We start from the raw sequence: 25,117 nt of genomic DNA, 5'->3' as shown, positions 1-25,117 counted from the left end.
CTTGTGGGACCTGGATGGATCCACCACTGAGTCCACCCAGCAGATCGGGGATAATGTAGTTTTTGATCTTATACTTGGGGAGCCAGGAGAGCACGGGAAGCAGCCCAAACACTGCAGCTTTGATCTTGGCTGAAGAACATCTGGAGGGGAAGAGGACAGGCTTCCAGCTGGCACTACATGACTTGGAGACTCCGAGTTGGGGAGGAATTATAATATCTTGTTCTTGGTCATTCATTCATTCACTTATTCATTCACTCACTCACTCATTCATTCAGAATTCAGTGAGCTCCCACATGGTGCAGTATGTGGGGGACACAGAAGAAAAGGCAAGGGCTTTCTTTAGAGAGCCTTCCTCATGCTCTGGGCTTTAACTGGGGTCTTCTGGAGTTGGTTGCTCATCTGGGATGTCCACAGGACCTGGCATAAAGGCATGGATTTTGTGGTGGCTTAGCCTTCCAAGCTGCCAGGTCCATCCCCCATCTCAGATGACCTTCCTCCCGTCTGATGGCAAGCAGGCCTGGGAACCCAGGTCTGGGCTCCTGCAGCTTGGTGTGCACACTGGGTTGCAATTAGTTGCTCTTTATTGCTCTCACTGCACAGCAAACCCCACCATGGCCAAAAGTCTGGCTCTCCTGTTCATCTTGTATACCTTGTACATTGCACTGGGGTGCTTAGTAAATATTTGCTGAATAAACGAATGAATGAATGAGTGCAAGAGTGGGCTGGTATTGAAACCCAGTCAGAGTAGAGGCTGCTGCCATCTTTCTTAGCACTTACCCCCAAAGAAGGCTCGATTGTCCCTGCCTCTGATGACCCACTGGCCTTCATGTGTGATGACTCCAATGCTGGAGTTCTTCCTACTGTTAATTCATCAGGATGGAAAGAATGGGGGAGCTGTTTGTTTGTCAATGTAGGGTGGGGAAAGTTGGTTCCTTCTCTGATTGTTGAACACCTGGAGGTCTTTTCATAGAAACTCAGGAGTGGTAGGAACAAGGGCCTACAAACTCTAGGGTGACAGCTCATGGATTAATGACTGGGAGGGGGTGGGGGGCATTTGCTTTTCTTCTCCCAGTTGAGGGAATTCAAATACTCTGGGGCCCATTTGGTGACTCACTGGCCTGTTCTGATTAGGCCTCCTTTCCTTGCCGGCACCAATTCCTGCTCTTTGCTGTTGTTCAACAATAGTTTCCCTGATACTGGGTCCCCTGGATGTCACCCAAGAGTAAAACTAACACAGACAATGCTTTGTACCCTGTAGAGCCTGGACAGATTTTTCTGTCCTAACCACCACTCTGGGGAAGGGTATTATCATCACCATTCTTGGGGGTGGAGGGGTGCCTCTCCCATCCTTGGGATGGTGGACAGGGCATTGGACTGGTGAGAAAAAGCTTAAAGCATCTCAAAAGCTTTGTCCTAAGGGAGAGCCAGCCCTGCAGGAACTTGCTCAGGTTTGTCTGTGTCAGGGGCTCGAGAACAGAGAGCTGACTAGGGGAAGACTAACAATCCTCCCGAGGGCTCATACCAGCCTTACCTGCAAGCCTGCCCTGTGTTGGGCAAGGCAATCTGAAGCCTGAGAGAAGAGCTGGAAACAGATGCCAGACACCTATACAGAGGCTCCAGAACCCAAGAGGGAAGTGGACAGAGGGATTAGCTTTCTAGCCATTCATTCATTTGTTGAACAAATATTTATTGAGGCACCTTCTGTGTGTCAGGCACCGTTTAAGGCTCAATGCCAGCCTCATGGGAATTGTTAGGTCCCTCCATCTCTTTACAGTTTTAATCTGTAATCTTTTAGGATGATAGCAGATACCCTCATCCCTCCAGTACAGAAACAATCCAAACTTAAACTGCTTGAAAACTAAGGCTGGCAGGGCTCACGGTCCAGGGAGCACAGCTGTGGGTACAGCATCTGGACACCAAGTACCCAAGGCTTTGCTGTAACCTGGCAGAAATGGAGCCTCCCAGGAGGAGTAGGGTTGGACCAGGGCTTTTGGTGAAGACTCAAGTGGGTGATTCCCCCAGCCTAAACCAGTTCCACCTGCAGCTCCACTTCAACCATTGCCAGTGACCTCAATCCAGGTAACTGAATCAGCTGTTTCCCCAGGGGAGTGAGGAAGAGCAGGCCAGCCCACAGCCAGGACTGAGCAAGGTCTGCCAGAAGTGTAGGAAGGGGCAAGGGGAAGCTCATAGCCTCAGGTTTCTGGAGTATGGATACAGATCACCTCATGAAGCCCCCTCGTTGGAGCTGAGGCTTCACTAGCCACCAGCACAGTCCCAGAGATCTGAGAGTGGAAAGATCCCGGGGGCCTGACAGGACCATATCTTGGTAGGTACCCTTTAGGAGAGCCCAGGAATTTAGGGGCTGCCTTTGATCAGTCTCTGGATCAGGAGAAGAAAGGAACATCTAGGAGGGAAAGAGGACAAAGTACATGGAGCGGTGGTGGCTTCAGATTTTTCTTGATCAAGAGGGAACAGGGCATTACAGTAGGAGCTCTGACGTTCCCACCTGCCCATGTGGTGGCATGCCCATCTAGCGTTCGCTTAAGAACCTAAGAGAGACTTGAGTGGACCGAGACTATGGCAAGACCTCCTGCAGGGGATTGGGGATGCCCTACAACTCTTGTGAAGCTGTGGCTGGTCCCTGCTGCCTCTCCCCACACTCCATGGGGTACTTGTCAGTGCAGGAGAGGTTGTAGGATCTTAAAGTCAGGGGGTTCTGAGCCTCCCCTCCCCAGGGCTTCCCCCAGCCCTGCCTTAGTGGTACTAGTACAGGAACCATACCCTGGTGCAGAAAGGATTTTGGTGGGAAGCAGAGGAAAGAGATGTCTGGGCTCTGGGCCATGTTACCTGAAGGCATTGCGAAGTTTCTCTCCCAGTGGGTACGTCCGCTCCTTCTTCTCAAACTCATCATCAAAGAGGGTGAGAGAGTATGCAGCTCTGTCTACCACGTAGCGGGGCCTGGGCTGGCTCATGTCTGGGGCATTGACAAGCTTTGGGAGAGGCAGAGGAGGGGAAGATGAGGGGCATCTCTCGCCAGCGCCAGCTCGGGCCTTCTCTCTCTAGCTCTGGCCACAGCAGGGTTTTATTCTGGTCTTCCCCGCCCCCACCCAGCAAGGTGCCTCCCTTCCCGCTTGCAGGTCTTTCCACCAGACTCACTTCTTCTGGTGGCCTTCCTTCCCAGGGTCTGATGATGCACACACTTGCCCTGGCTGTTTTGCTTGGCGCCCAGCACGTGGCTGACACGCCATACCTGTGACATCACTGTCACCCCCGCCGAACACCAGGCAAAAAGGAGGTGGGAGTGCAAGGGCTGGAGTCACAGCTGGGGATCAGCACGTTGGTTCTGTCCCCTGCCCCTCTGCCCTGGCCCCTGTTGCCCCCACAAGCCGCTCGCCCTCCCCAGACCTCGGTTTCCCTGGCAGGAAGGCTCATACCATTCAGCCAGCCAGCTTGGAAGGAATAGAGAAAACTGTCTGCCCGGAGGCAGGGGGATGGCTGAGGTGACCTCAGGAGGACCCCTGTTGAAAGAGCCACCTAGGACTTCACCAACAGGTTTTCCCAGGGGGATAATGGTGCATTTGGGGAAATGAGGATGGTCTGCACCGGCTGGCTCTCCCACGGCTTCCTGTGCCTAACCTTTCCCCCACCCTTGTGTACTGGCGTTTCTCTCCTCCTTGCTCTTTGCGCAACCTCGCTGATGTTCCAGGAGCTGAGCAGGGCAGAGCTGAGTGAGCGCCAGGTCCCCTGAGGCCCAGAGGAGCTCCCTGGGAGAACCATTCCCCCTCCCTCCTAAGCTACCAGCCCCTCCCCCTATCCCCTGCCCCTGGCAGCTGGGAGGACCCCCAAGGAGGACCTTGGGGAACGCTAGGAGAGGGAAGAGGTGGAGTGAGTTTGAAGGACGCAGATGAGGAGTGTGGGGCGGCTATGGCCAGTCTGGCAAGAGATTTGAGATGGGGTAGGAAGTGAGAAACCACTCAGGGGGCTAGGGATGTCCCTTGGCTTCCTGTGGGAGAACTTGGGTGTTAGGGGTGATCAGGGGGAAGCAGGCTGGTCGATGCCTTTTGTGGAAGAGAACATGGCAGGGAGATGGAAAGTACATTAACTAAGGGACCAGAAGCCTGGCTGCCAGTCCTGGCTTGACTGGTGAGACGGAACGACAGCATCACCTGTCTGAGTCTCAGATTCCTCGTCAGTAAAATGGGAATAACGTATCTATCTCACAGGGTTGTTGTGAGCATCAGAGGAGTTATGAGCAAGAAAGGGACATTGAAAATGTACAAAAAGTGAGGCAAGTGTGAGTTGCTATTATCAGTAAGATGGTACCCAAGCTGATGAAGGTTGGGCTGGTGCATTCCATTCATTTGGTCGCGGGAACCCAAGGTCCCTCAGAACCTGTAAGCAGGGACAACTGGGGGGCTCACTTGGTTAAGCATCTGCCTTCAGCTCAGGTCAGGATCCTGGGGTCCTGAGATGAAGCCCCATGTGGAGCTCCCAGCTCTCGGGGAGCCTGCTTCTCCTTCTCCCTCTGCCCTTCCTCCTTGCTTGTGCCCGCACCCTCTCTCTCTTTCTCAAATAAATAAATAAATAAATAAATAAATAAATAAATAAATAAGATCTTACAAAAAAAAGAAGAAGAAGAAGAACCTATAAGCAACGGCTGGATGCCTAGCTAACCCCCAGTGTGATATCCAACTGAGTGGGGGGATGAACCTGCCCTCAGTGCCTGCGCCCAGCCCCTTGCCTGGTGCTTAGTACATACTCAACAAGCGCTTGCGGAATGAATCGATAAATGGTGTTTCAGAGAAGACACGGGCAGAAGTGAGTAAGAGCAACGGCATGGGAGCCATTTCAGTGGGAGAAGTGAGAGACAGAGCGGCGTAAGGAAAACCAGCACACGCTTTAGACCCAGAGTGACCTGGGTTCAAAGATTTCAGTTTCTTGGGGGGCGCCGAGGTGGCTCAGTGGTTAAGCATCTGCCTTTGGCTCAGGGTGTGATCCCGGGATCCTGGGATCGAGTCCTGCATCGGGCTCCCCACAGGGAGCCTGCTTCTCCCTCTGCCTGTGTCTCTGCCTCTCTGTGTGTCTCCCATGAATAAATGAATAAAATCTTAAAAAAAAAAAAAAAAGATTTCAGTTTCTTCATCTGTGAATGGGGATAGTGACAGTCCTGGATGGTTGCCATGAGGATGAAACTAGACTATGTGTATGTGTGAAGTGGCTGGGCTCCCCAGGCACCCAGTAAATGGTAACGGTGATGATTACTATTATTAAGATGGGTGGGTGCTTCCTTCCTCTTAGGAGAGGCTATTCAGAGGCTTGTAGCCCTTCATCCTCTTGTGAGGTGGGTGCCCTTGCGTTTTCTTCTCCTCCCCACCCTCTCCAGGGGCTACAAGGGTCTAGCTTTCCAGGTGGCTTCCCTGGATGGCCCTTTGGGAGCAACAAGTGGGGAGCATGACAATCCAGAGGGACCAGAGCTCTGGCCTAGCTTCAGAGAAAGATTTGTGGTTTGGAGGAAGGGATCTGTCCCTGGCTACCGAACAGAATACCTGCAAAGGAATAGCCAAGATGTTCCAGGGAAGCTGAGCCTGAAAAGGGAGCCCCTTGGAAGAGCCCCTTGGAAGATGGGGCGATGGAAATCTTGCTTCTGTGCCCTGGCAGGTGGCAGATGGCCCCTGAAATCCTGTTCCCAGGCTGCTTTCAAAGACTCTAAGTTTCTAATTGTGTGTCTGTGGGGACGGGGTAAATGTCTGGTTCCACAGAAGCCTGCTAACCTGACTCCCCCTCATCTCCCCATTTCCTCAGTGGGATCTTCCTCTCCATCACCCAGGCCACCCACCCCCACATTTGTCCCTGCCCTTTCTCTCCCCACCCTGGCCTCCACCTTCAGCTGTTCATCAAGTCTCATTGCTATTTCTTTCCAGTGTCCCTCCTGTCCCTCACCCCCTCAGCTCTTATCTCACACCTGGACTATTGCATTAGTCTTCTGGTTGATATGCTGTCTCCAGCCTACACCCCCTGACCAGAAACCTTCAGCCTCCTCATTTCCAGGAGGATCGAACCCCAACCCCTTATTTCGGCATGTGTGTCCTTTCACCATCGGGCCCTGTTTGGGTAAACTTGGGAAAATCATTGGCTGGGGCCCCTGGCACCATCCAGCACCGCCAGACAGGCTGGGCGCAGTGTTACCCCTGGGCTCTCTCCACTTTCCTCCCTTACCTGCGATGCCCTGACTCATTCTGCCTTCCTAGACCTGCCCATCCATAAGACCGGCTTAAGTTCCTCCTCCTTCCCTCCTCTCCCTTCCTCTTTGTCTTGCCCTCTTCCTCCTCCTTCCCATCCTCCTCCTCCTCCTCCTCCTCCTCCTCCTCCTCCTCCTCCTCTCCCTCTACTATGAAGCCTTTCCTGACCACCCTGACCTAGGATCTCTTTTTCTCCTCTGACCTCCCTTTATTTGGGCCTCTCCAGCCTGCACACCAGTGGTGGCTTTGGTTATTCCCGGATGTCACTTCCAGGGAAGGGAGGGAGGCAAGGGGGTGGTGGTGGTGGAAATCCTTCTGGGAGGGGGGATGACTCAGGACTCTTTCTGCCTGGTGGCAGGCTTCCTACAGATGGGGACCAGGTGCTAGGGAAGTTCCTGCTTACACAGACTAACTGAGGAGAAAAGGCTCCCTTGCTTTCCTGGAATGCAAAATCTATCCATTCCCATATGCCCTGCCCGTTTCATTCTAGAAATAGGGTGTTGAAGGAGAGAAGACTCTAAGAACTTTCCCAATCCTGCACTTGGACTACACAAAAGAAGGTGAATCCAGCAGCCAGCTAGACTCAGGAAGTTTTGTGTAGGAGGGAACTCACATACTGGGCTGGTCTAATCCTCTTATTTTGTGGATAAGGAAACTGAGTCTTAGAGAGAGGTGGTATGGGGATTCGAACGGGGCCTTTGACTCCACTTTAAATGCTCCTGTTGGGTCCCAGACCTTCTAGGGATCATCTTGCTCTTGCTCTCTGGTGATCTTTTGGATCACCCTGGTGACCTTCTGCCCCAACTGATGAGACAGGACTTCTGGGTGCTGCATCTCCTCTCTAGATCTCTGCAGTGGCTCTGACTCCTCTTCTGGCCTTGACTTTCCCAGGACAATGACAGACAGAGCGGCAAACCTGCAGCCATGGGAGCTGCCCCAGCTTCTGGTGAGGAGGTGCCCTGGTCACACTTCCTAATTCCAAGAATAGGGTTGAGGTGGGGTGGGGCTTAGGAGGGGGGTTACTTCATCCTGGGCCAGTTGCATAGGCTGAGGAGGAGAGGGGGATGGGAGAGGCCAGGTGGCAGGAGGCATCACCTCTTCTAGAAGACTCTGGGGTTCTCAGAGGGTTAAGGGCTCCCAAGGACCCCCGAGAGGGCTCTTACAATGCTAGGTTCTGGGTGGGAAGGTGAAAGAGGGAGCAAGAAAGGGAGAGGTGTAGGGGACGTGAAGATTTGATCCCTAGTTAAACACACACAGCCCTGCTGAGTGATGTCAGCATCGCTGAAAAAAAGTCGAGTGCTCTATTGCCAAAGGTGTGTATCAAGGAGCCCTGCCTCTCATCAAACAGTGTCAGCCCCCTCCGCCTCCCATCCCCCACCGGATCAGGGATAAATAGCAGGTGCCATGTGACAATATTGAGGAACAAAAGGGTGCCCTGCCACCTCCCCTCTGTGGAGGGAAGGAGGGGCGGTCCCGATTTACTGGAGAGACCTGGTGAGGGTGTGTGTGGCTGTGGGGCTTAAGGGAAATAGAGGGCCAGAAGGAAAGAGCGTGCAGAGGGTAGGAGAGGTGGGTGTGTGGACAATTTCCAAGGCTTGGCAGGGAAATGGGGTCACATCTGGGGCAAGGGGGATTCAGGAGCTAAGGAGCTGGTGGGGAACAAAGGGGAAAGAGACTCTGTCTGGGGGGGTATGGGCTGAACAGACCTCCCCCTGGTTCCTCCGGGGGGGGGGGCCCTCATCAAGATCCTAATTCCCACCCCCACCCCGGCGGTGAATTCATACAAAAGAAAGCCCACAGGTATCTCCTCCCTGGCGAATTTCTGGCTAGGTCTGTCTACATCAGCAGAAAACTGTGGGCAGAGATGGGCTTGGGCATGGTGCCCGACTTAATGCATAGAAAGGCTTGGAACGATGCCTGGCCGTGGGGAGCGTGCAGCAGATTCTGACCGTGTTATTATTCTTATTACTTTGATTACTCTGGAGGATTCCCTTCCTTTCCCTGCAGCCTGGGGCACGGCACTGCCTCTCTTGCCCTTTCTCCCCCTCCTGGCCCTGCACGCCCACCCAGTGCACCCTTCCCCTCTTCATGCCCTGGTCCCTCCAGAAACTCCCAGAACTGGCGAGAAGAAGAGCAGAGCATCTCTTTAGATGAGGGGAGAACATCTAGGGAGCAGGGAGGCCATCCTGTCACGGGGAGCCAGGCTGTGTGCGTGTGCGTGTGCGTGTGCGTGTGCGCGTGTGGTGGGGGAGGGAGTGGCGGTGGTTCTCTGACGGGCACATGTGCCAGGCACGGGAGCAGCCCCGCGTGGCCAGCTCACCCTGGCGTTCTTATCACTTGTCCCCACCTGGGCGGTCGCTGTGTTCTGGGAGAAGGAAAGGTCACTTGGAGGGTTCCCCTCTGCTCAGGCTGCTGGCTCCTTCCCGCCTCAGCCAGGGTGGGAGCCCCGGAAAGGGGCTGGGGTGGGGGCTGGGGAGGGGCTGGAAGGGTTGGCTCTCAGCTGGGACGCGGCCCTGGCCGAGGAGTGAGGGTACGCAGGCTAGAGGTCTCCAAGGCGTTTTACTAATACCCCTTCATTCCCATGGCCCCATGTTTCTTGGGCACATTTCTCACCTCCCTGACACCCCGGCATTTAGGTCCTCATCAGCCACGTGACGGGGACAATGGGGTATCTCTGAGTTGCCCTCCTGCTCTCTGGCTAGTCCAGGACTGCTGCCCTTGCAGGGGAGAGATTTGCTGCCGCCACCCCTAAACCCCCCTCCTCTTCTCTCCCCTCCTTCTCTGCTCTCCCTGCTGGGGACGGGGATGGGGACAGGGCAGAGGAAATAAGCTCCAGCAAAAAGGATTGAAGTCAGGCTTTGAAAAGCACTTTCCAGCAGGGAGACCTGACCAAGGTCACGGGATCCCTGAAACAGTCACTTAAAATAGACTCTGCGACGTCTGCAAGGAGACTGGGGTTAGTGTTCCTTGGAAGCGGGCAAGTGGACCAGGAGACTAGTGAAGGACCCTGCTGGTCCGGCTCAAGGAATCCAGAGATTGGTCGGCGCTCGACTGGCCTCCTTCCCACGGGGGCCCGCGGGCATCAGACGCTGGTTGTTTGGTTCAGTTCAATACACACTCTCTAAGCGCCTGCTGTGTACCGATCTCTGGGAAGACTCTGGACATTAAAAGATAAAAAGAGTCTATTTCTGCCCCCAGGGGTTTACACAGATGAGCATTTAGGACCGTCGTCCAGGCCTGGGAAGGGCCCGGGAAGGCCATCGTGGTGACGGAGAAGGAGTGTGTGTTGGTCTCCATGCTGCCCGAGGAGGACTGTGGGCCTCTGGAGGGGTGTGTGTGTGTGTGTGTGTGTGTGTGTGTGTGTGTGGAGGGGGTAGGAGGCTGTGAGGCTCCGGAGACAGTTGTCTAAGTGAGTGGAGCCATCTGGGGCACGGGGGGTTGGCCCTCTCCTAGTGGGCCCTGCCTGGGGCACTCTGCCACCACAAAGGGGCTCACTCTTAAGGTGGCTTTTTCTCCTGGTGGCTCAGATCCAATGGGGCCAAGTATAAGCACGGAGTTTATGCTAGAAAGAGAAAAGATGGGGCACCTGGGTGGCTTAGTTGGCTAAGCATCTGTCTTCCACTCAGGTTATGATCCCAGGGTCCTGGGGTCGAGTCCCTGCTGAGCAGGGAGACTTCTTCTCCCTCTCCCTCTGCCTGTCCCCCTGCTCCTGCTCTCTCTCTCTCTTTCTGTCAAATAAATAAATAAAATTATTTTTAAAAAAAGAAAGGGAAAAGATTTGTTTGACCTAGGCTGGGGACCTCACCGGCTGATTTTGAGGAATGGGGGTACTGTCTCAGGGTGACTTGGGACCCCTCAGCCTCAGGATGAGAAGTTAGGAAGCTGGGGCTGGTGGAGCCGGCCCAAACCACTGTCCTGACCCAACCCTCTTTGTTGAAGCATTCGCCTGGGGGACCAGGTCCCCCGGGTCCTGTTCCTCAGACTGATGGAGCTGTGCCCTCGCTTCCTTCTACTTCCGTCAACCTCTCAGGGTTAATGTGGACAAATGGGATTCCAAGCGGGTGCCCTGGGCTGGTGGGGAGGTGAACAGGTGAAAGAGAGCATCTGGGGGGCTCAAGGAGGGGGAGACAGCCACACAGAGCAGGCTGGTGATCCAGCATGAGAAAGCATGAAAAGCCTTTTGCTTCCAAGACTTGAACAGGGGGCAGAGGTGCAGCCAGCAGCTTCAAAGGCTGGTGCCCGAGGAACGTCCAGTTTTTCTGTCCTTTCCTTTCCAAGGAAAGCAGCCCTTGCAAAGGAGCTAGCTGTTGCCCCTCACTGTGTCTGGGGGTCTGGGAGACCTCCTCCACTGGAGCTTCCATCCCACAAGTTGCGCCCAGCCTCTCGCCTTGGAGTCCAGATCCTTCCATGAAAGCAAGGACCCAGTGGACTCCTCAGAGGTGGAGGGTGGGGGCTGCCCTCAGCCTTAGGGCCACGGCACCTTTCCCACTTGGGCTCAGGTTGGTAAGCTGCCCACCCCCGTGACCGGTTGGCCCCTGTCACCCCTCCTCTGAGTGTCCCCAGCGCCCACCCTCTTCAAGGGGTGACCCCCAGCCCGGTGGGGTGGGCCGGGTGGGGCTTACCAGTGGGTGAGCGGAGCCGGCTGGGCAGGGCTGCAGGTGTGTCTGGGGAGCAGGTAGCCGAAAGGTGTTCCGAGGTGTGCAAAAGGGCTCTGCTCAAATAATCCAGGGAGGCGTTTATAAATAACTTTACCTCAGGGCCACGGGGTGAGCCCCGGCTTCTGATTGGCTCTGAGGGGAAGTGGTTCTGAACACTACACCATAGCTAAGCCTGGGGAGATAGGAAAAGGAGATAAGGGGAAAAAGTTCCTAAATGAACAGCCCTTTTTTTGTTTTACCTGAGGAGCAGAACTGTTTGATGGGAGCTTGGCACTTCCTAAATCCACCCTGAAGACAATAGGTCACATTGAGCGGGCCCCTGCCCCACAGGCTCCCCCAAGGCAGCCAGCCGAGCTGAGGAGGGGACAAGGGAGACCCCTCTCAGAGCTTGCTGTCCTGCTGCTTGTAGGGCTGGGGTCAAGCCAAAGAGCCTCTTGGACAATGGAACCCATTGAGGCCACCCGAAGGGTGGGGTCCTGGGGCCGCTTGCTTTGAAGAATGGAGAGCTGGGCGTGTGTTGGGGGGGACAGCGGACCTTGGAGCACCCCTGAGTGAGGGATCCAGCCCTGGCTGGGAGGCCCTGAGGGCCCTTGGGACGTTTGGGGCTGCAGAGGAGACCTGGTTCCCAGTTCTGTCTCCAACCTGAAGCTACCCGTAAGCTCTGCACCTTGCTCTGCATCCGCCCATGCCACGGCGGCAAGTATTCCTCACCCTCCTAACTTCCCAGGGGGAGTGCAGGGGAGCATCGGGGTTTGGGATCAGGTAAAGGAGCTCAAGAAACAAGATTGACCACAATTACACGTAAGGTGACTGGGAGGCTGGTGTGTGTCCATATCACGGGCCTCTGTCCCTTCCAGGAATTAATGTCTGCCTGGTCATGGCTCCGCTCAGGCTGCCGCCTGCCTTCTGGACTAGAGCTGCCTGCCCATCCCCTGCCCACGAGCACTGTGGGAGAGCCTCAGAGAGGGTAGATAGGAGGGTTGGGGGGATTTCTTCCCGTATCTCCTGGGAGGGAGAGTCCCCACCTGAGGCCAAGAGCTCCTTTCCTTGGGACAGCCGGGGCAGCTCTGGTCCTGGATTGTCCTCTCATCCCCCCAGAAGAAAACAAGAGGTCTCAGGTGGGCTGGAGCCAGTACAGCAGCTTCAGTAAGGCCTCCCTGGAAGTCAGGGTGAAAGTCAGCCCCTGGAAAGGCAAAATGAGCTCGTTTCAGCACATAATAGGGACCGATGAGTATTTGTTGAATGAAGCAAAGCATGAATCGTGTGCAAGCCCAACCCAAAAGAGGCTTTATAGATGCATTGCCTGTGGGGACTAGAGAGACACCAGAGGCTGCAGGGAGTTGTCAGGGTGTCGCCGGGGGCCTGAACAGGGCTGCAGGGAGCTAGAACGCAAGCCACCCTAGCACCCGGCAGGGCACATGCCCCACCACCGGCAGAAGGCAGGATGTGTGTGTGGACGCTTCCTCCAGAAGCCTTTCCTGGGCCCCCCATTGGTGACTGCTGGGTTCCCGTGATTCCCTTTGCTTCACCGTGGTAGCAATACACTGATCACAACGGATGGTAATTATGCACTCAACCATCAGTGTTTCTCCAAAGATTTGGAACTCTATAAGAAGGGCGAGGCAGTGCCTGTTTTGTTCACTTTGGTATCCCTACCCCCTCGCCCAGTGCCTGCACTAAGAGGTCAGAGTAGATTTACAGAATAAGTGAAAGACTTGGTCATGGAGCCAGAGGGCAGGGATTTGTCCGTGCACCTCCAGCATTGTCCAGTGGCATGAGTAGCTTGACGTGTTCTAAATTTTGGGCAGGCAATTCCTAGAAAACAGTGAGTCATCAGGCTCTTCCTATAGCCAGGGTGAGTGACAGTGGCTATCAAGATTAAACAACTAAGTCCCCTTCCTGGGATACCATGCCCGACAGGGCAACTCCTGGTTATAATTTGGTTCCTTCAGAGCAGAGCATGCATTGCCCAACTGACTGGAGCTTCTGGGGCAGCCTGCAGGTACATTTGTTTCTTTTAAATGATCCCTGCTCGTTCTGGTCTATCAGCTGGTCTAGTGTGAGTTTTGTTAATGTGAGTCAGTCTCCCCTGAGTCTGATTGACTTTCCATTGTAACACTCGGCTTTCACACAGGTGATCTGGTTTAATTCTCATGTAATGTAGGCATGTTGCTCTCATTTTTCAAATGAGGAATCTAAGTGAAATAATGACTCAAGTGAAATAACTTGCCATTAGGTCACAAAGATCTAGAAGGAAGAGAAGGAATCAAACCTGGATATTATAGTTTCAAATCTTATACTGAGTCCACTATATCACTTTTATGTTTGAACCTGCAAAGCTAGGAATAACCTTATGTAAGACCTCACCTTTTAGACACATTCAGTCTCCCTTTCAGGTCCATCTCTGAATGTAACGTGGATAAAGATGGCTGGTGCCTCTGGGGCCAGGTTCTGGGGCTGAGAACTTGTTGGCTTTCCTCTCCAACACTTCTCCTGCTGTTTTAGCATGATTTAGGGTAGGGAGATCTTGCATAATTAGGACAGGAAGGATAGATGAACCCAAAGGTTTCTACAAAGTCACCAAGAGAGCTGGCTAGAGGCCTCAGAATCTGGGGACTGGTCGTGGGTGGAGATCCAGGAAGGCAGAAGCCAGACTAGAGGTCAGAAGACCAGAGGGCAGGAGGGGGAGCAGCCCCGATGGCTCAGAAGGGCATGGTAGGGGTATCTTGGGTAGAGTTGAACCATGGGACAGAGTTAGGGCTGGTGGGGAGAGAACAAAGGCATGCAGAGACAGGCAGATGGCAGCAGCACAGGTACAGAGACAAAGAGACAGACTCAGAAACAGAGAGAGGAGCAAAAAAACACCTACCATTTTGCTCCCAAAGCAGCTCAGTCTTGAGGTTTGTTGAATCATCGTTTTCACAGTAAAAGTAGGTGAGCATCTACCCTATACTTTTCTCTGGAGCAGAATAAATTGTCCTTGGCTAGCAAGCTCCTTTACCTCCACCTCTAGGATTGAAAGCTGTGCTAGTTCATATATTCATTCATTCATTCATTCATTCATTCATTCATTCACTTATGACCCTTATCCAGTGCCCAGATCCTGTTCTGGGAATACTGAGATAAGGAAGACACAATCTCTTCCCTGAAAATGTCTCACTGTTGGGGGGAAGACAAGGAGACGAGGAGAACATGGAGTGCTATGGGAGAGCAGGGCAGAGGCACCAGGCTCAGCCCTTGAAGGGAGGAGGAAAAGAGGTCGGGGCGGACGTCTTTTGCTGGAGGAGGTGGGAGGGGGCACAGAGGGCCTGCGGTGGCTGGAGCCTGGACACCTGAGCTCTAAACCCAGGGTGGCTACTTCCATGAGGAGGTAGGATGGGGGCTGCCCCCGGAAGCACTGCTTTTAGAAGAGGTTTCCAGCTTGTCTCCAAGCCCTCTGACTTCTGAGCCCATTCAAGGTCTCTGCTATAGGAACACCTGGGTGGCTCAATGGTTGAGCGTCTGCGTTTGGCTTAGGTCGTGATCCCGGGGTCCTGGGATCGAATGCCACATCAGGCTCCCCTCAGGGAGCCTGCTTCTCTCTCTGCTTATGTCTCTACCCGCACCCCCACCCGTCTCTCATAAATAAATCAAATCTTAAAAAAAAAGGTTCTCTGCTATAGGCCCATGCCTGTGTTTCCTTCTGACCCAGAACTTGGTCATCCCCCTCCAACCCCCTATTGTTCAACACCTCTCAACACATGCATGCACGCACACACTCACACCAAACAGGTTTTGGAGATTTACTGAGTTATACAGATAAAGCCAAAGTATTCACAAATTACCCTCTTGGCACACCTCGCTTTTGAGCTGGTCTAGTTAAGTTTTCCGATGAGCACACTGAGGCTAACCCTCAAGAAAGAGGCTAATTCTGCTACCTCTGTCCATCCCTGGGCCTCTGGCCTTAGCTGCACCTGCTGGCTTCATGCATGTGTGCTCTGTGCAGGACCCGTGCCAAAGATGTGGGCAGGATCGTGTTTTGGGCAGTGACTTAAGCAAACACCTCAAGGCCGGGGATAGAAAAGTCTTTACCACCCTGCCCTGCAGTGGCGAGGTCTGACTTGGCCAGTTTCATGAGTGCATGGGAACTGGTCAGGCTGCGGAGAAACCCCAACAGAAAGCTACTTCTCACGTCTCCCCCCAGGGAAGCCAGGGGCTTAGGACCCCAGCTGTGAGCATCTCAGGCTGGTTAGGAGATGGCGAAGTAGGGTGAGTGGGGTGAAGCCAGTCTGTGTCTGGTCTCTCAGCCCAGGGAACCTGAGCTCCTGCCCCCGTGCCTAGTCCTGTGCTGGGGGCTGGGGACATGGGACCCAGGAGAGCCAGGCCTTGGGAGGTCAAGAGTCTGAAGGGAGCAGACAGAGGGCTTCTCAGGGTACATCTAGTGGCAGCTGGGGGACAGTATGTCCGGAGGAACCTAGCTGGGGGCTCTGGAGTGTGGAGGGTATGGGCTCTCTGGGGAGAGTGCGATTGCAGTTGCCAAGACCCCCAGGCATCTGAGGTCAGAAGAAAGGCAATATCATAGACCCATAGAATGGGGAGGAGAGAACAGGCCTTAGGGTTCATCTGAGTCATCTCCCTGTGTCACAGATGAGAAGCTCGAGGCCCCAGATGGGGGAGGGACCTGCCCAAGGTCACCCAGAGAGGCAGTGGCAGAGCTGAGGTCAGTGCTCACCCCAGGACCCCGGCCTGGCCCTGAGGCACAAACCAGTCTCTCTGCCCGCGGAGGGAGTGGGGATTACTTGGGGACCCCCTCCCAGTCCCCGTGCTCAGGGTCACTCACTTGTTACCCAGGGACGTGCTATTCTTTTGAGGTTCTTATCCTGCTCACTGAGTGCCGGTCAGTTTGGTTAAGGTTGGAGTTTGGGAGGCGCAGGTGTTACAGGAGGGGCTTGGGGGAAGCAGGGCTGTGTGTTGGGGCCAGAGAGCCCAGGGGATGCGGTTCCTGGGTGGGCCAGTCCTGCAGCTTCCAGACAGAGGGAAAGGTTCTGCTCAGAACCAGAAAGTGGCAGCTGCGCGAGGGTGTTGGAGGCAGTTCGCGCCGCCCTGAGCCCTGAGCGTAGGGAGAAGAGGGCTGAAGGTGGGGAGGGGGTGAGTTCCAGCTGTCCACGGTGACTCACAGCTCCTGGCTGTAATTCTGCTTTGGTGCCTTCAGCCAGGCACACATTAGCCTGCGGGTAGGGGCTGCCTCTAAGGGTGGGCGCAGAGGGCCAAGGCCCCCCAGTTCAGGGAGCACTGAGGGAGCTGGAGCAGCATGGCATTGCTAAGCGTCTACCTCTGGGGCCTCGCTTGGGCAGCGAGAGAACTGGGTCCGAAGGTGTTGCTTTGTGACCTTGGGAGAGTCGTAAGAACACGAAGCCTTCCCATGTCCCCTTTCCTAGTTGACATTCTCCAGGGAAGAGTTAAGAAGGGAAGGGACCTGTCCCCCACCACCCAGCCCAGTGCATTCCACTCTTCCTCCCAAATAACCCTGAGCACACTGGCTTCTCTTCCCCGAGGGTCACAGCTGTGCTCTCTGAACCCCGCTGCTGGCAGAAGAGGGGGTGTTCTAGGTCTTGCTGGGCGGGTGTCCCTCATAGCTCTGTGTCAGGGACTATATCGCATGCCCTTGGGAGGCATCGAGACACATTGAGAAGGACGAAGACGTCACGGTGAAATCCTGATGCTGGGTTTGCTACTCATGTGACCTTGGGCCACGTATGAACCTCTCGGAGGCTCAGTTTGTCCATCTGTAGAAGGGGTCATCCTGCAGAAATGAAGTGCTTTCACGAGGCAAGGTCCATTTCATTGAGCACCGCCCCCCCCACGACTGTGTACTTGCACGACCCGTGTTTCTCTCCATCAGCTCTGATACCTCACGGCTTCAGCCACACCCCAGCCAGTGGACACACTTCGTCACTCTGCACAGTGAATGCCCCTTTGCACCCTCGTCCCGGGGAACCAGGGAACCAGGAGTATTGAGCTCTGCTCCCAGGTCTTGCCCTCAGCCTCTGAGGATGCAGCCCAATGGCAGAATGGATTCGGGAAGGCTCTTCTCCCAATCTGCCACGGTAGAGCAAAACCATCAGAGCATCACCTCTGCCCAGGTTTTGGAGCTCCAGTCTCCTCCCCCAAATAAACCTCCTATTGCTGTTTTTTTGTTGTTTTTTAACCTTCCAAGGCCAGGGCCCTTAGCACCCTGCTTCCTCCCTCTCCTTCCTTCCCCTCTAAGGCAGAGGTGGGAACACGGTCAGGGATAGATTTTCAGCCCCCAGCAGGGGCTTGTCCACTCTGGTGGGGACTGGGATGGAGCCAGGGCTGCAGCCTGGGACACGCTCAGAGTTCCTTAGGCTGAGCCCGACTGTCCGCCTAGGGGTCAGGGCATATAGGATGTGCGTGGAATTCCCTGAGCAGGTGGCCCCAGTGTGAGGGTCCAGGAGGGAGTTGGGGGGTGGCCTGCTGGGACTTCAGCTGGGGCCACTTTTCTGGGTTTCCCAGCACAGCAGGCCAAGGGGCTGGCCGGGTGGCTCTGGGGGCCGAGGTCCGAGAAGTGCGTTTCCTAACTGCGCCCCCTCTCCCAGAGTGCAGGGAACAGGCCACAGTGTGAGTAGGTTCTGGGAGTCCTGGGGACGCCTTGGGTTGGCTGGGGCCAGTTCCTGTCAGCCCTCCAGGGCTGTGCTCCAGCCCGGGCTGCTCACAGAGCTGCATTGTTCCCCAGGAGCCTCTTGAGCATTTAGCTTGTCTCGTCCTGCTGGTACATTCGTTGGCTGTGATTCCCACTGAAGACATCTTCAGGGGGCGGGCAGGGCGCCAGGCCTGTGGGCAGGACTCAGACTGTTCCACTGAGCAGGGAGCTCAGGAGCAGCAGGGGCTCACCGGTCTGGGGTGTGACCATCAGGGCCCTTGGCCAAGGGCCACGGCAAGCTGGCCTGGGACTTGTGACGCCGCTGCTGGTCCCGGGCCAGGGGGCTCAGAGCAGACTCATCCCCCAGAGCGACAGGGGGTTGGCTCAGACTCCCCAGGGACCAGCTGTGGGTTCATGGGCAAGTTTCTGAACTTTTCTGAGCTCTCACTCTCCTCATCTGCAAAACGTGGATAATAACAGCACCCACCTCAGAGTGACACAGGACAGACCCAACAAGGTAAAATGTGAAAAGCACCCACACGTTCCAGAGTCCCCCCAACACTGTCCTTCCTCCTCTGCCCTCTCCCCATCCAGCTTGAAATGTTCTTTCCTTTCTCAGCTGTCCCAGTCCTTCAGTTCAAGCCACACCTCCTCCATGAAGCCCACCTTGTTTGCTCTGATTGTACCTACACCCCTGCAGTACTCTCAGGTGGTACCAAGCTAGGCGCTCGACCGTGTGCTGTTAGGGATTTGGCTGTAACGGTTTATAAAAAGCTTCCTTCCTGCAGCAGAGGATTTGGGTGTTTTGCTTCTGTTGTGTCCTTCTTAGACCAAAATGTACTCTGCATACTAACAGGTGCCTGCCACGACTGAATGCACCCTCCCTGGGTCCCGTCCCAATTAGAAGAGCCGTCATTTATTGTGGTTTCAGCCATGCTCTGGGGAGGTCCAAGGGTTCCAAAGAGGGCTTCAGGGGGGGCCAGCCCATCAGCTGCTGAGCTCTTCTTATGATTTACCTGCAACCTGCTGGTGTGTGCCCCCTCCCTCTGACTCACAGCCTGAGCATTCCCCTTGGCTGTACTTTCCCCCGTTGGGCTTGGGAAGCTCCGGGGGTCACTGGGAAGGTTTTTCTGCTCCGAACACATTCTTCCTACCCATTGTCCAGCAGCCATGGAGAGAGGGTCCCTCTTGGAGAATTCCACATGGCTCCCTCTTGAGGCTCCAATCCTTGAGAGCCCAGTGTCTCTGGGCATACTGTCGCCGGCATCCTCATCATGTGTCACACAGAAGTGTGGGGGGTGGCTTCTCTCCAATCTGTGTCACACTGTGTTGGCCCAGCCCAGGGGGGCTGTGGTAGGTGGCCAGCTCTCTACCATCGGGGACAGTATTACCGTGAGGCGCATGGAGGCAAGCTGGACTCTGTTTCCCAGCTCTCCTCACCATGAGGTGTGGCCATATGCCCAAGCGCTCACTGGTGGAATGCAGAATGAGGCGAGCCACTTCCAGACCCGGCCTTAAAGTGTTGGGCTTGTCTCTGCCATGATCTTTCTTCCTCTAGCCAAGCTGGCGACCCAGCTTCCACTGTGCATGATGACAATGGCCTGGCAGACGGAAAGCAATAGGTGGAAGGGATCGGAGCCCATGAATGACCTCAGAAAACTGAGGGCTCCCCCAGTCTGGACAACTCACCTTGAGACTGCCGTGAGAGGAAGAGTCCTATACTCTGCTACCCGTGGTATTGGGATGGTCTGCCCTATGTTGGAGTTTCATCTTTAACACAACATGGGCCTGAGTGTGATGAGAACACAGCCCCTCCAGCCTCTGTTTGTAGTCCTGCACCTAGCACTCTAAGGGCTGGACCCATTCCCAGGACTTAGCTTTGCAAAGGGGCAATAGAGACCCATTTCTTGGGTTCTCCTTCTCTGTCCCAAAGACTTGACCACAGGGCTTCTTCCTCTCCTTTAAATTGAGGTCTGGAGGGCCTCTTACTCACTGGTTCATCAGACACATCCAGACTCGATCCTCATTCTGCGTCAGCTGGGTGCCCAGCTCTGTGTGCCTCTCACAGCAGAATCTTCGGGATGGATGCCCCATTGAAGGTGAGCCTCCCTGGGTGAGGGCTCAGCCCTCCTGCTCGAGAAGACGAGGCAAGGCTTAGGGGGCTTTAGGGTCAGGAAAGCACCCTGTGGGATGATAACTGCTAGGCTGTCCTTGATAGTCTTCCTGGGAAGAGCAAGCAGGTGATGCAGAAAGTTGTGCTACTAACAGAGGTGAAGAAAACATAGTGCTTTAATGGCTCCTTGCATTTGCAGAATACTTATGTTTATGGGATACTTTCACATGGGTTTTCTAATTGCTGGCCACATCCTGTGATGTGGACGCTACTCATTCGTATCTTACACTTGGGGAAACTGAGGGTCTCACATTCCCATTCACAGCTAGGAAATGCCCAGGCTGGCACTAGACCTCAAGGTTCCTGCTTTCTAGCCTCATGTTCTCCCTTCTAGACCCTGCCAGGCCAAAAACCAGTGTGTTTTGACTTATGCTCAGGAAGCGTTGGCCACTGAAGGTGATGTTGGAAAGAAGGCATTGTGTAGACTTGGGTGAGCCCCTTCACCAACCCAGGCCTTAGTTTCTTCTTCTGCAAATGGGAGGGAGGTCCCTGTCATTCCCAGACCAAGCAGAGGGTTTGTTGTTCTTCCCACATGCCTTTCCTCATCTGATTCCTGCCCTGACTCCAGGACTGCAAAGTGGATTGGTCTGTGGGCCCAGTCTTGTCCGAGGAAGTTGGGGTTAAGGGAAGAAGAGGCATCCTAGGGCTGCTGTCCCCAGATGGGCCCGCCTAGGACAGACTAGGCTGCCCCTGAGAAGCAACATTTGAAAGAAGTCCTCAGTCTAGGGAGACTTGGGGGGAGGGAGAGGGGGAAGGAGACTTGCTCTTTCACCTTGAGTGGCTCAACCAGACCTGGTGCTTGGGTGGAGTGCAGGATAAAGAGCCAGTGGGGAAGAAAGGTTGGTTTAACCTCTGTGCCCCTGATTTTGCTGCTCCACCAATTATACAAACACAGCCCTGTGCACCCGACATGAGAACACCCATATGCTGAGAGCCACAGACCCTTGGCACCACGACCCTTGAGCTTCTATAGGAAAGCAGCATGCAGGATTTAAGTTAGACACAGAAGAGAAATTTTGGGGGTGAGAATATTAGATCAGAGACTGAACAGTGGGAAATCTTCCAAAAAAAGTATAATAGTCTTTATAAATGTGGACGAAATGCTTGTCCCTCTGGTCATGGTGGTGAGGGTGGGGTTGGGGAAGACGCTTAAACTGGACTTGCCCAGAGGCAGCTGGCTAAATAAGGCACTGCAGTCCCCATTAGTGAGCCTCTTCAAGCCCAGGCAGAATGAAAAGCAGTAAAAGAGCAAAGTCAGAGATGCAGAGGAATTACATCCCTTACTTTTTTCTGTGCCTGGGCATGGCAGAGAAAGAGGGATTCTGGGCTTGGGGTACAGCAGTGAGGGGCTACTTGCCCACTGGCCAAAAAGTTATCAAGGAAGGAGGATTCTTCAGTTCTTAGAACAGGTAGATGGTAAGGAGTCTGTGAGATGCAGCATTTCCCTGTGTCCAGTGGGCCAGCAACATCTGGGCTGGTCATCAGGTCATCGGGTCTGCCCCCCAATGTGAACTCAGGCACTAGAGCATGAGGGAACTTGGTGAAGAGTGTCAAGGAGGGTGACTCGCCTCTCCACTCAGCTGGAATCCACAAAGTGGAGTGAACTAGGCCTTGGCAGAGGGGCTGAGAAGGTCCTTGGGAACTAGGATGATTCCCTCATGACTGGATTCTTTTTATATTTATTTTTTTAATTTTTTTAATTTTTATTTATTTATGATAGTCTCACAGAGAGAGAGAGAGAGAGGCAGAGACACAGGCAGAGGGAGAAGCAGGCTCTGTGCAGGGAGCCTGATGTGGCACTAGATCCCGGGACCCCAGGATCACACCCTGGGCCAAAGGCAGATGCTCAACCTCTGAGCCACCCAGACGCCCCTGGGGATGCATTTTAAAGTAAGGTGCCGACATTAGAACCCATTCGGCCAATGCTTCAGCATCATAGCATTAATAGGAGTTCGATATTCTTTGCAGTTATTTAAGTTTTACAGGTGACCATACATGGATCTCAAGAGCAACATGTATGAGTTCTGACAAACACCTACAGCCATAAAGTTCAAACCCCTATCAAGACACAGAACTTGGTGATGACTCCAGAAAGTTTCCTCATGCCCCTTCCCTATAATCCTCACCCCACCCCTGTCCAACAACTGTCCTGATATATTTCTGCCCAGATTCGTTTTGTCTGTTCTCTAAGTTCATTTGTATAATTGAAATTATACAATAAGTACACTTGGGAAGGTTTCTCTCCCTCAGCATAATAAGTCCACATTTTTTGGGAAAGAGTATACTTTATACAAAGTCAGGAATTTTTTTTTTTAACCATCAAAAGCCATGTCCCCAGATCTAATCTTTATTAAATGCAGGGAAGCTGTGTTTACAAGGGCATGGTCAACACCTCAGCACACCCTTTCTGTTTGTCCTTGACTAGCTAAAGGTAAACAGGGCTCAGGCCCCAGGGAGATCTGTGGGGTGTTCGAGGTTTCTTAGCACCCCCTCCTCTCTGTTGTGAACTGCCCTTTCAGGCACCCCTGGCCCCGTTTCCTATCTTCTTCCCACTCAGTGCACTTACCCTCTGCCTTCTTCGCCCTTTCCCCCTGTCTTCTCCCCCAACCAGAAGGATCTGATAACCGGTCATTTACACTTGATAACTGATAGCCGGTTACACTGTAACTGGGCCGCCTTCCACCTAACCATTGCTTCCACTGGGTATTGACTTGTTCCCACTTTTATCTCCCAACGGGGCCCCGATAGGCTTCCCAACCCTGTGCCTCTCCGACTTCCACGGAGGCTCCCTAGGACAGGGAACCCTGACCATGTCCCCACAGGGGCTCGAAGGCCTAACCCAGCAGTGCTCAGGGGGTTCCAGCAGTGCCATGTTCCTTGAAAAAGATATCATAAATTTTTAGTCATGATTAGGATCACCCCAGAGATAGAGCACTGAAGGCTTAAAACTTTGATGATATAAAAGTTTGAGCAGAAACTGTGCTGGCAGAAACTGGGAGGAAGGGTGGAATGACATGTTTCTGAAAGACCCAAAGGCAGCTGCCAGAAAACCCCAAAAACCAAAAATTTGGGAAGTGAATAGACTAGATGGTAATAGTTTCAAAAGTGTCATTGAAGAATGGTGTATTTCCTCAAAAGTGCATGTGAGTGAGCCATCCCACTATATACTACGTTCAGGTTTATTCATAGTAGGAGAGCACCCACCCCCAAAACCCTGCCAAATCTCTGAGTAGAAGCAGGCTCCAGGGTTGTACCAAGATTTCCCTTGGCTGGGGGTCCTCTGACTCCTCTCGCCCCGCAGCACACCCTGGGCTGAGAGGCACATACTTCCTTGTTGGTGGGAGATGGGAAATGGGTCCGAAGTCCACAGGACCTAGAAAATCACTCTAAGTCCATCCTGTTAGACCTGAAGGGAAGCCCAAGTGGGTCCTTTTTTCAGGAGTTGGTTGTTGGAGGGGGTGTTAAGGGGACTGGGCCCCTCCACACCACCCCCTGTCCCCAGGTGGCCTCCTGCCCTCTTGGAGCTCTTTCAGCAGGGGAACAGGTAATACCTGGGGATAATACCATCTTGGTCCGTGATCCCCACAGAGGAAAATATGCACCAACAAACTTGCATTAAGTTATGGAGATCTAACCCCTCCTAACCTTTCCTTTCCAGGGCATTTGTAGTTAGGGCTGGTGGGGGGAGGGGGAAGAAAAAATTCTGTAGGAAGAGGGTGAGAAATGCCTAGCCCTAAAATAAAATTCCGAACACCAGTGAAGAAGTCCTTCTAGATTGGGACATTGTTGAGGTCCCTCAAATCACAACTACTTGCTACAGTCCCTGGTGAAGGGATGGAGAAACCGTAAATGTGTGTGTGTTTGATTGATTCACCTGAATCATAGCTTGCAAGTTGCTTCCTCCTTCTCTGGCAAAGGACAAATAGAGGGAAGCTCCCACTAATACTGAGGGTGTTAAAAAAAAAGTGATATCTGTTGAAAATTCCTTTGAAAGGTCAATAAGATCAAAAAAAATTTTTTTTTTTTTTTTATAAACGACCTTCAAAGAGCTTCAGGCATTTTGCCCTTCACTGGTCTAGCCCAGGTTCAGGCTGGGGAGTGAGGTGATAGACCAGAGACAGGGCTCAAGAGAAACACCCCAGTTAGGAGCCTGCAACCTCCTCTTGGCCTGGTCCCAGTCTCACCGTAGGGTCTGCTTGCTCCCTGGAATACATCAGCTCAAGCTGATGGACATCCCCCCGGGCTGCCCTGCGGCATCCCAGGGAAAGGACTGGCCCAATTAACGAGCACTCCAGCCACTGCCAGGGGGCTGAGTCAGACTTACTGCTTCTCCAGGCCCCGGGGACTCCCTGCAATTCCCCCTCCAATTTCATGCTCCCCCAACACCATGCTTCTTAAAGTTCCATCATACAGAGAACACTCTTTCCTTGTGTATTCTTTTTTTCTGTCTGTGAAAGTAATTCTTGCTCATTGCAAAGATTTCATACAAAATAGTGATGTGCAAGTAAGAAAGCCAAAACCTCCACAACCTAATTTTCCTGTGATAACCAGCCTTAGCAGCTGAGCATACACCCTTCCAGATTTTTCTCTAAGCAGGTGCAGTTTATTCGAGCTCAACTAACTTGTTTCCCCATTCCTTTGCTCATGCTGTCTATTTTTGCTTCTTTGAATGCACTTGCTTCTCTTTTGCTGGGCTTACATCTACACATTCTTCTGAGCTCAGCCCGCTTCTGTCATCCTCCAGCCAGGACCAGGTGCCCCTCCCTGGGCTCCCGGAGCCTCTGCACAGCCTTATCATGGCACCTAGCACGATGAACAATCAATTCCTTGTTAATGTGTTTGTCTCTCCAGTTAGAATACAGGTTAAAAAATAATAATAAGAAAGAAAGAAAGAAAGAAAGAAAGAAAGAAAGAAAGAAAGAAAGAAAGAAAGAAAGAAAAAAAGAATGTAGGTTAGTGTTCAAGAGATGAGGGCCAGGGTGGGCCCCAGCCCCTCTGGCTCTGCCGGGCTGTCCTATTCACTTTGGCATCCTCAGTGTCTAGCACACTGCCTGGCACATGATGGGCACTCAATATGTGTTTGTTGAATGAGTGGGAAAGAGTAAGTTCTGGATCATGGCAGCTGGCCCTACCATGGGACTCTTATATGAAGGTAGAGGGTTACAGAGAGAGGCAACCACCCAAGAACGGAAGATCTCCATGTCGCCTGGTCTCAGGAGCTGCCACTAGCTTACAGTAGTTGTGTAATCTTGGGAACAGTCCTCTCAGGGTGTTGTGAGGGTGAGTTTATGAGATGTGGTTTCCTGCCATCTCCCACCACGATGGCTCTGCTACTCCCACCTAGGAGGCAAAGGGCCCTTTACCCTTAAGCCCAGATAAACACAAAGAGCTCAGGTCTCTAACAGAG

At 53.5% G+C, this 25,117-nt stretch overlaps 1 protein-coding gene across 1 annotated transcript in view; it reads right to left on the bottom strand.

The window, feature by feature from the left end:
- The window catches only part of SLC26A9 (solute carrier family 26 member 9), a 28,744-nt gene extending 17,795 nt beyond the window's left edge, over nt 1-10,949 (bottom strand). Inside the window, exons 1-3 of the mRNA XM_072814441.1 lie at nt 10,862-10,949; nt 2,848-2,990; nt 1-140 (exon numbers count right to left, since the gene is read on the bottom strand). Coding sequence (XP_072670542.1) covers nt 1-140; nt 2,848-2,972 — 265 coding nt within the window. The 5' untranslated portion in view covers nt 2,973-2,990; nt 10,862-10,949. The remainder of the gene's footprint in view (nt 141-2,847; nt 2,991-10,861) is intronic.
- Between the last annotated feature and the right edge of the window lie 14,168 nt (nt 10,950-25,117).

Source organism: Canis lupus, chromosome 38 (genome assembly GCF_048164855.1).
Source record: "Canis lupus baileyi chromosome 38, mCanLup2.hap1, whole genome shotgun sequence".
Classification (NCBI taxonomy): domain Eukaryota; kingdom Metazoa; phylum Chordata; class Mammalia; order Carnivora; family Canidae; genus Canis; species Canis lupus.
This window is presented reverse-complemented; position numbering and strand designations above follow the sequence as displayed.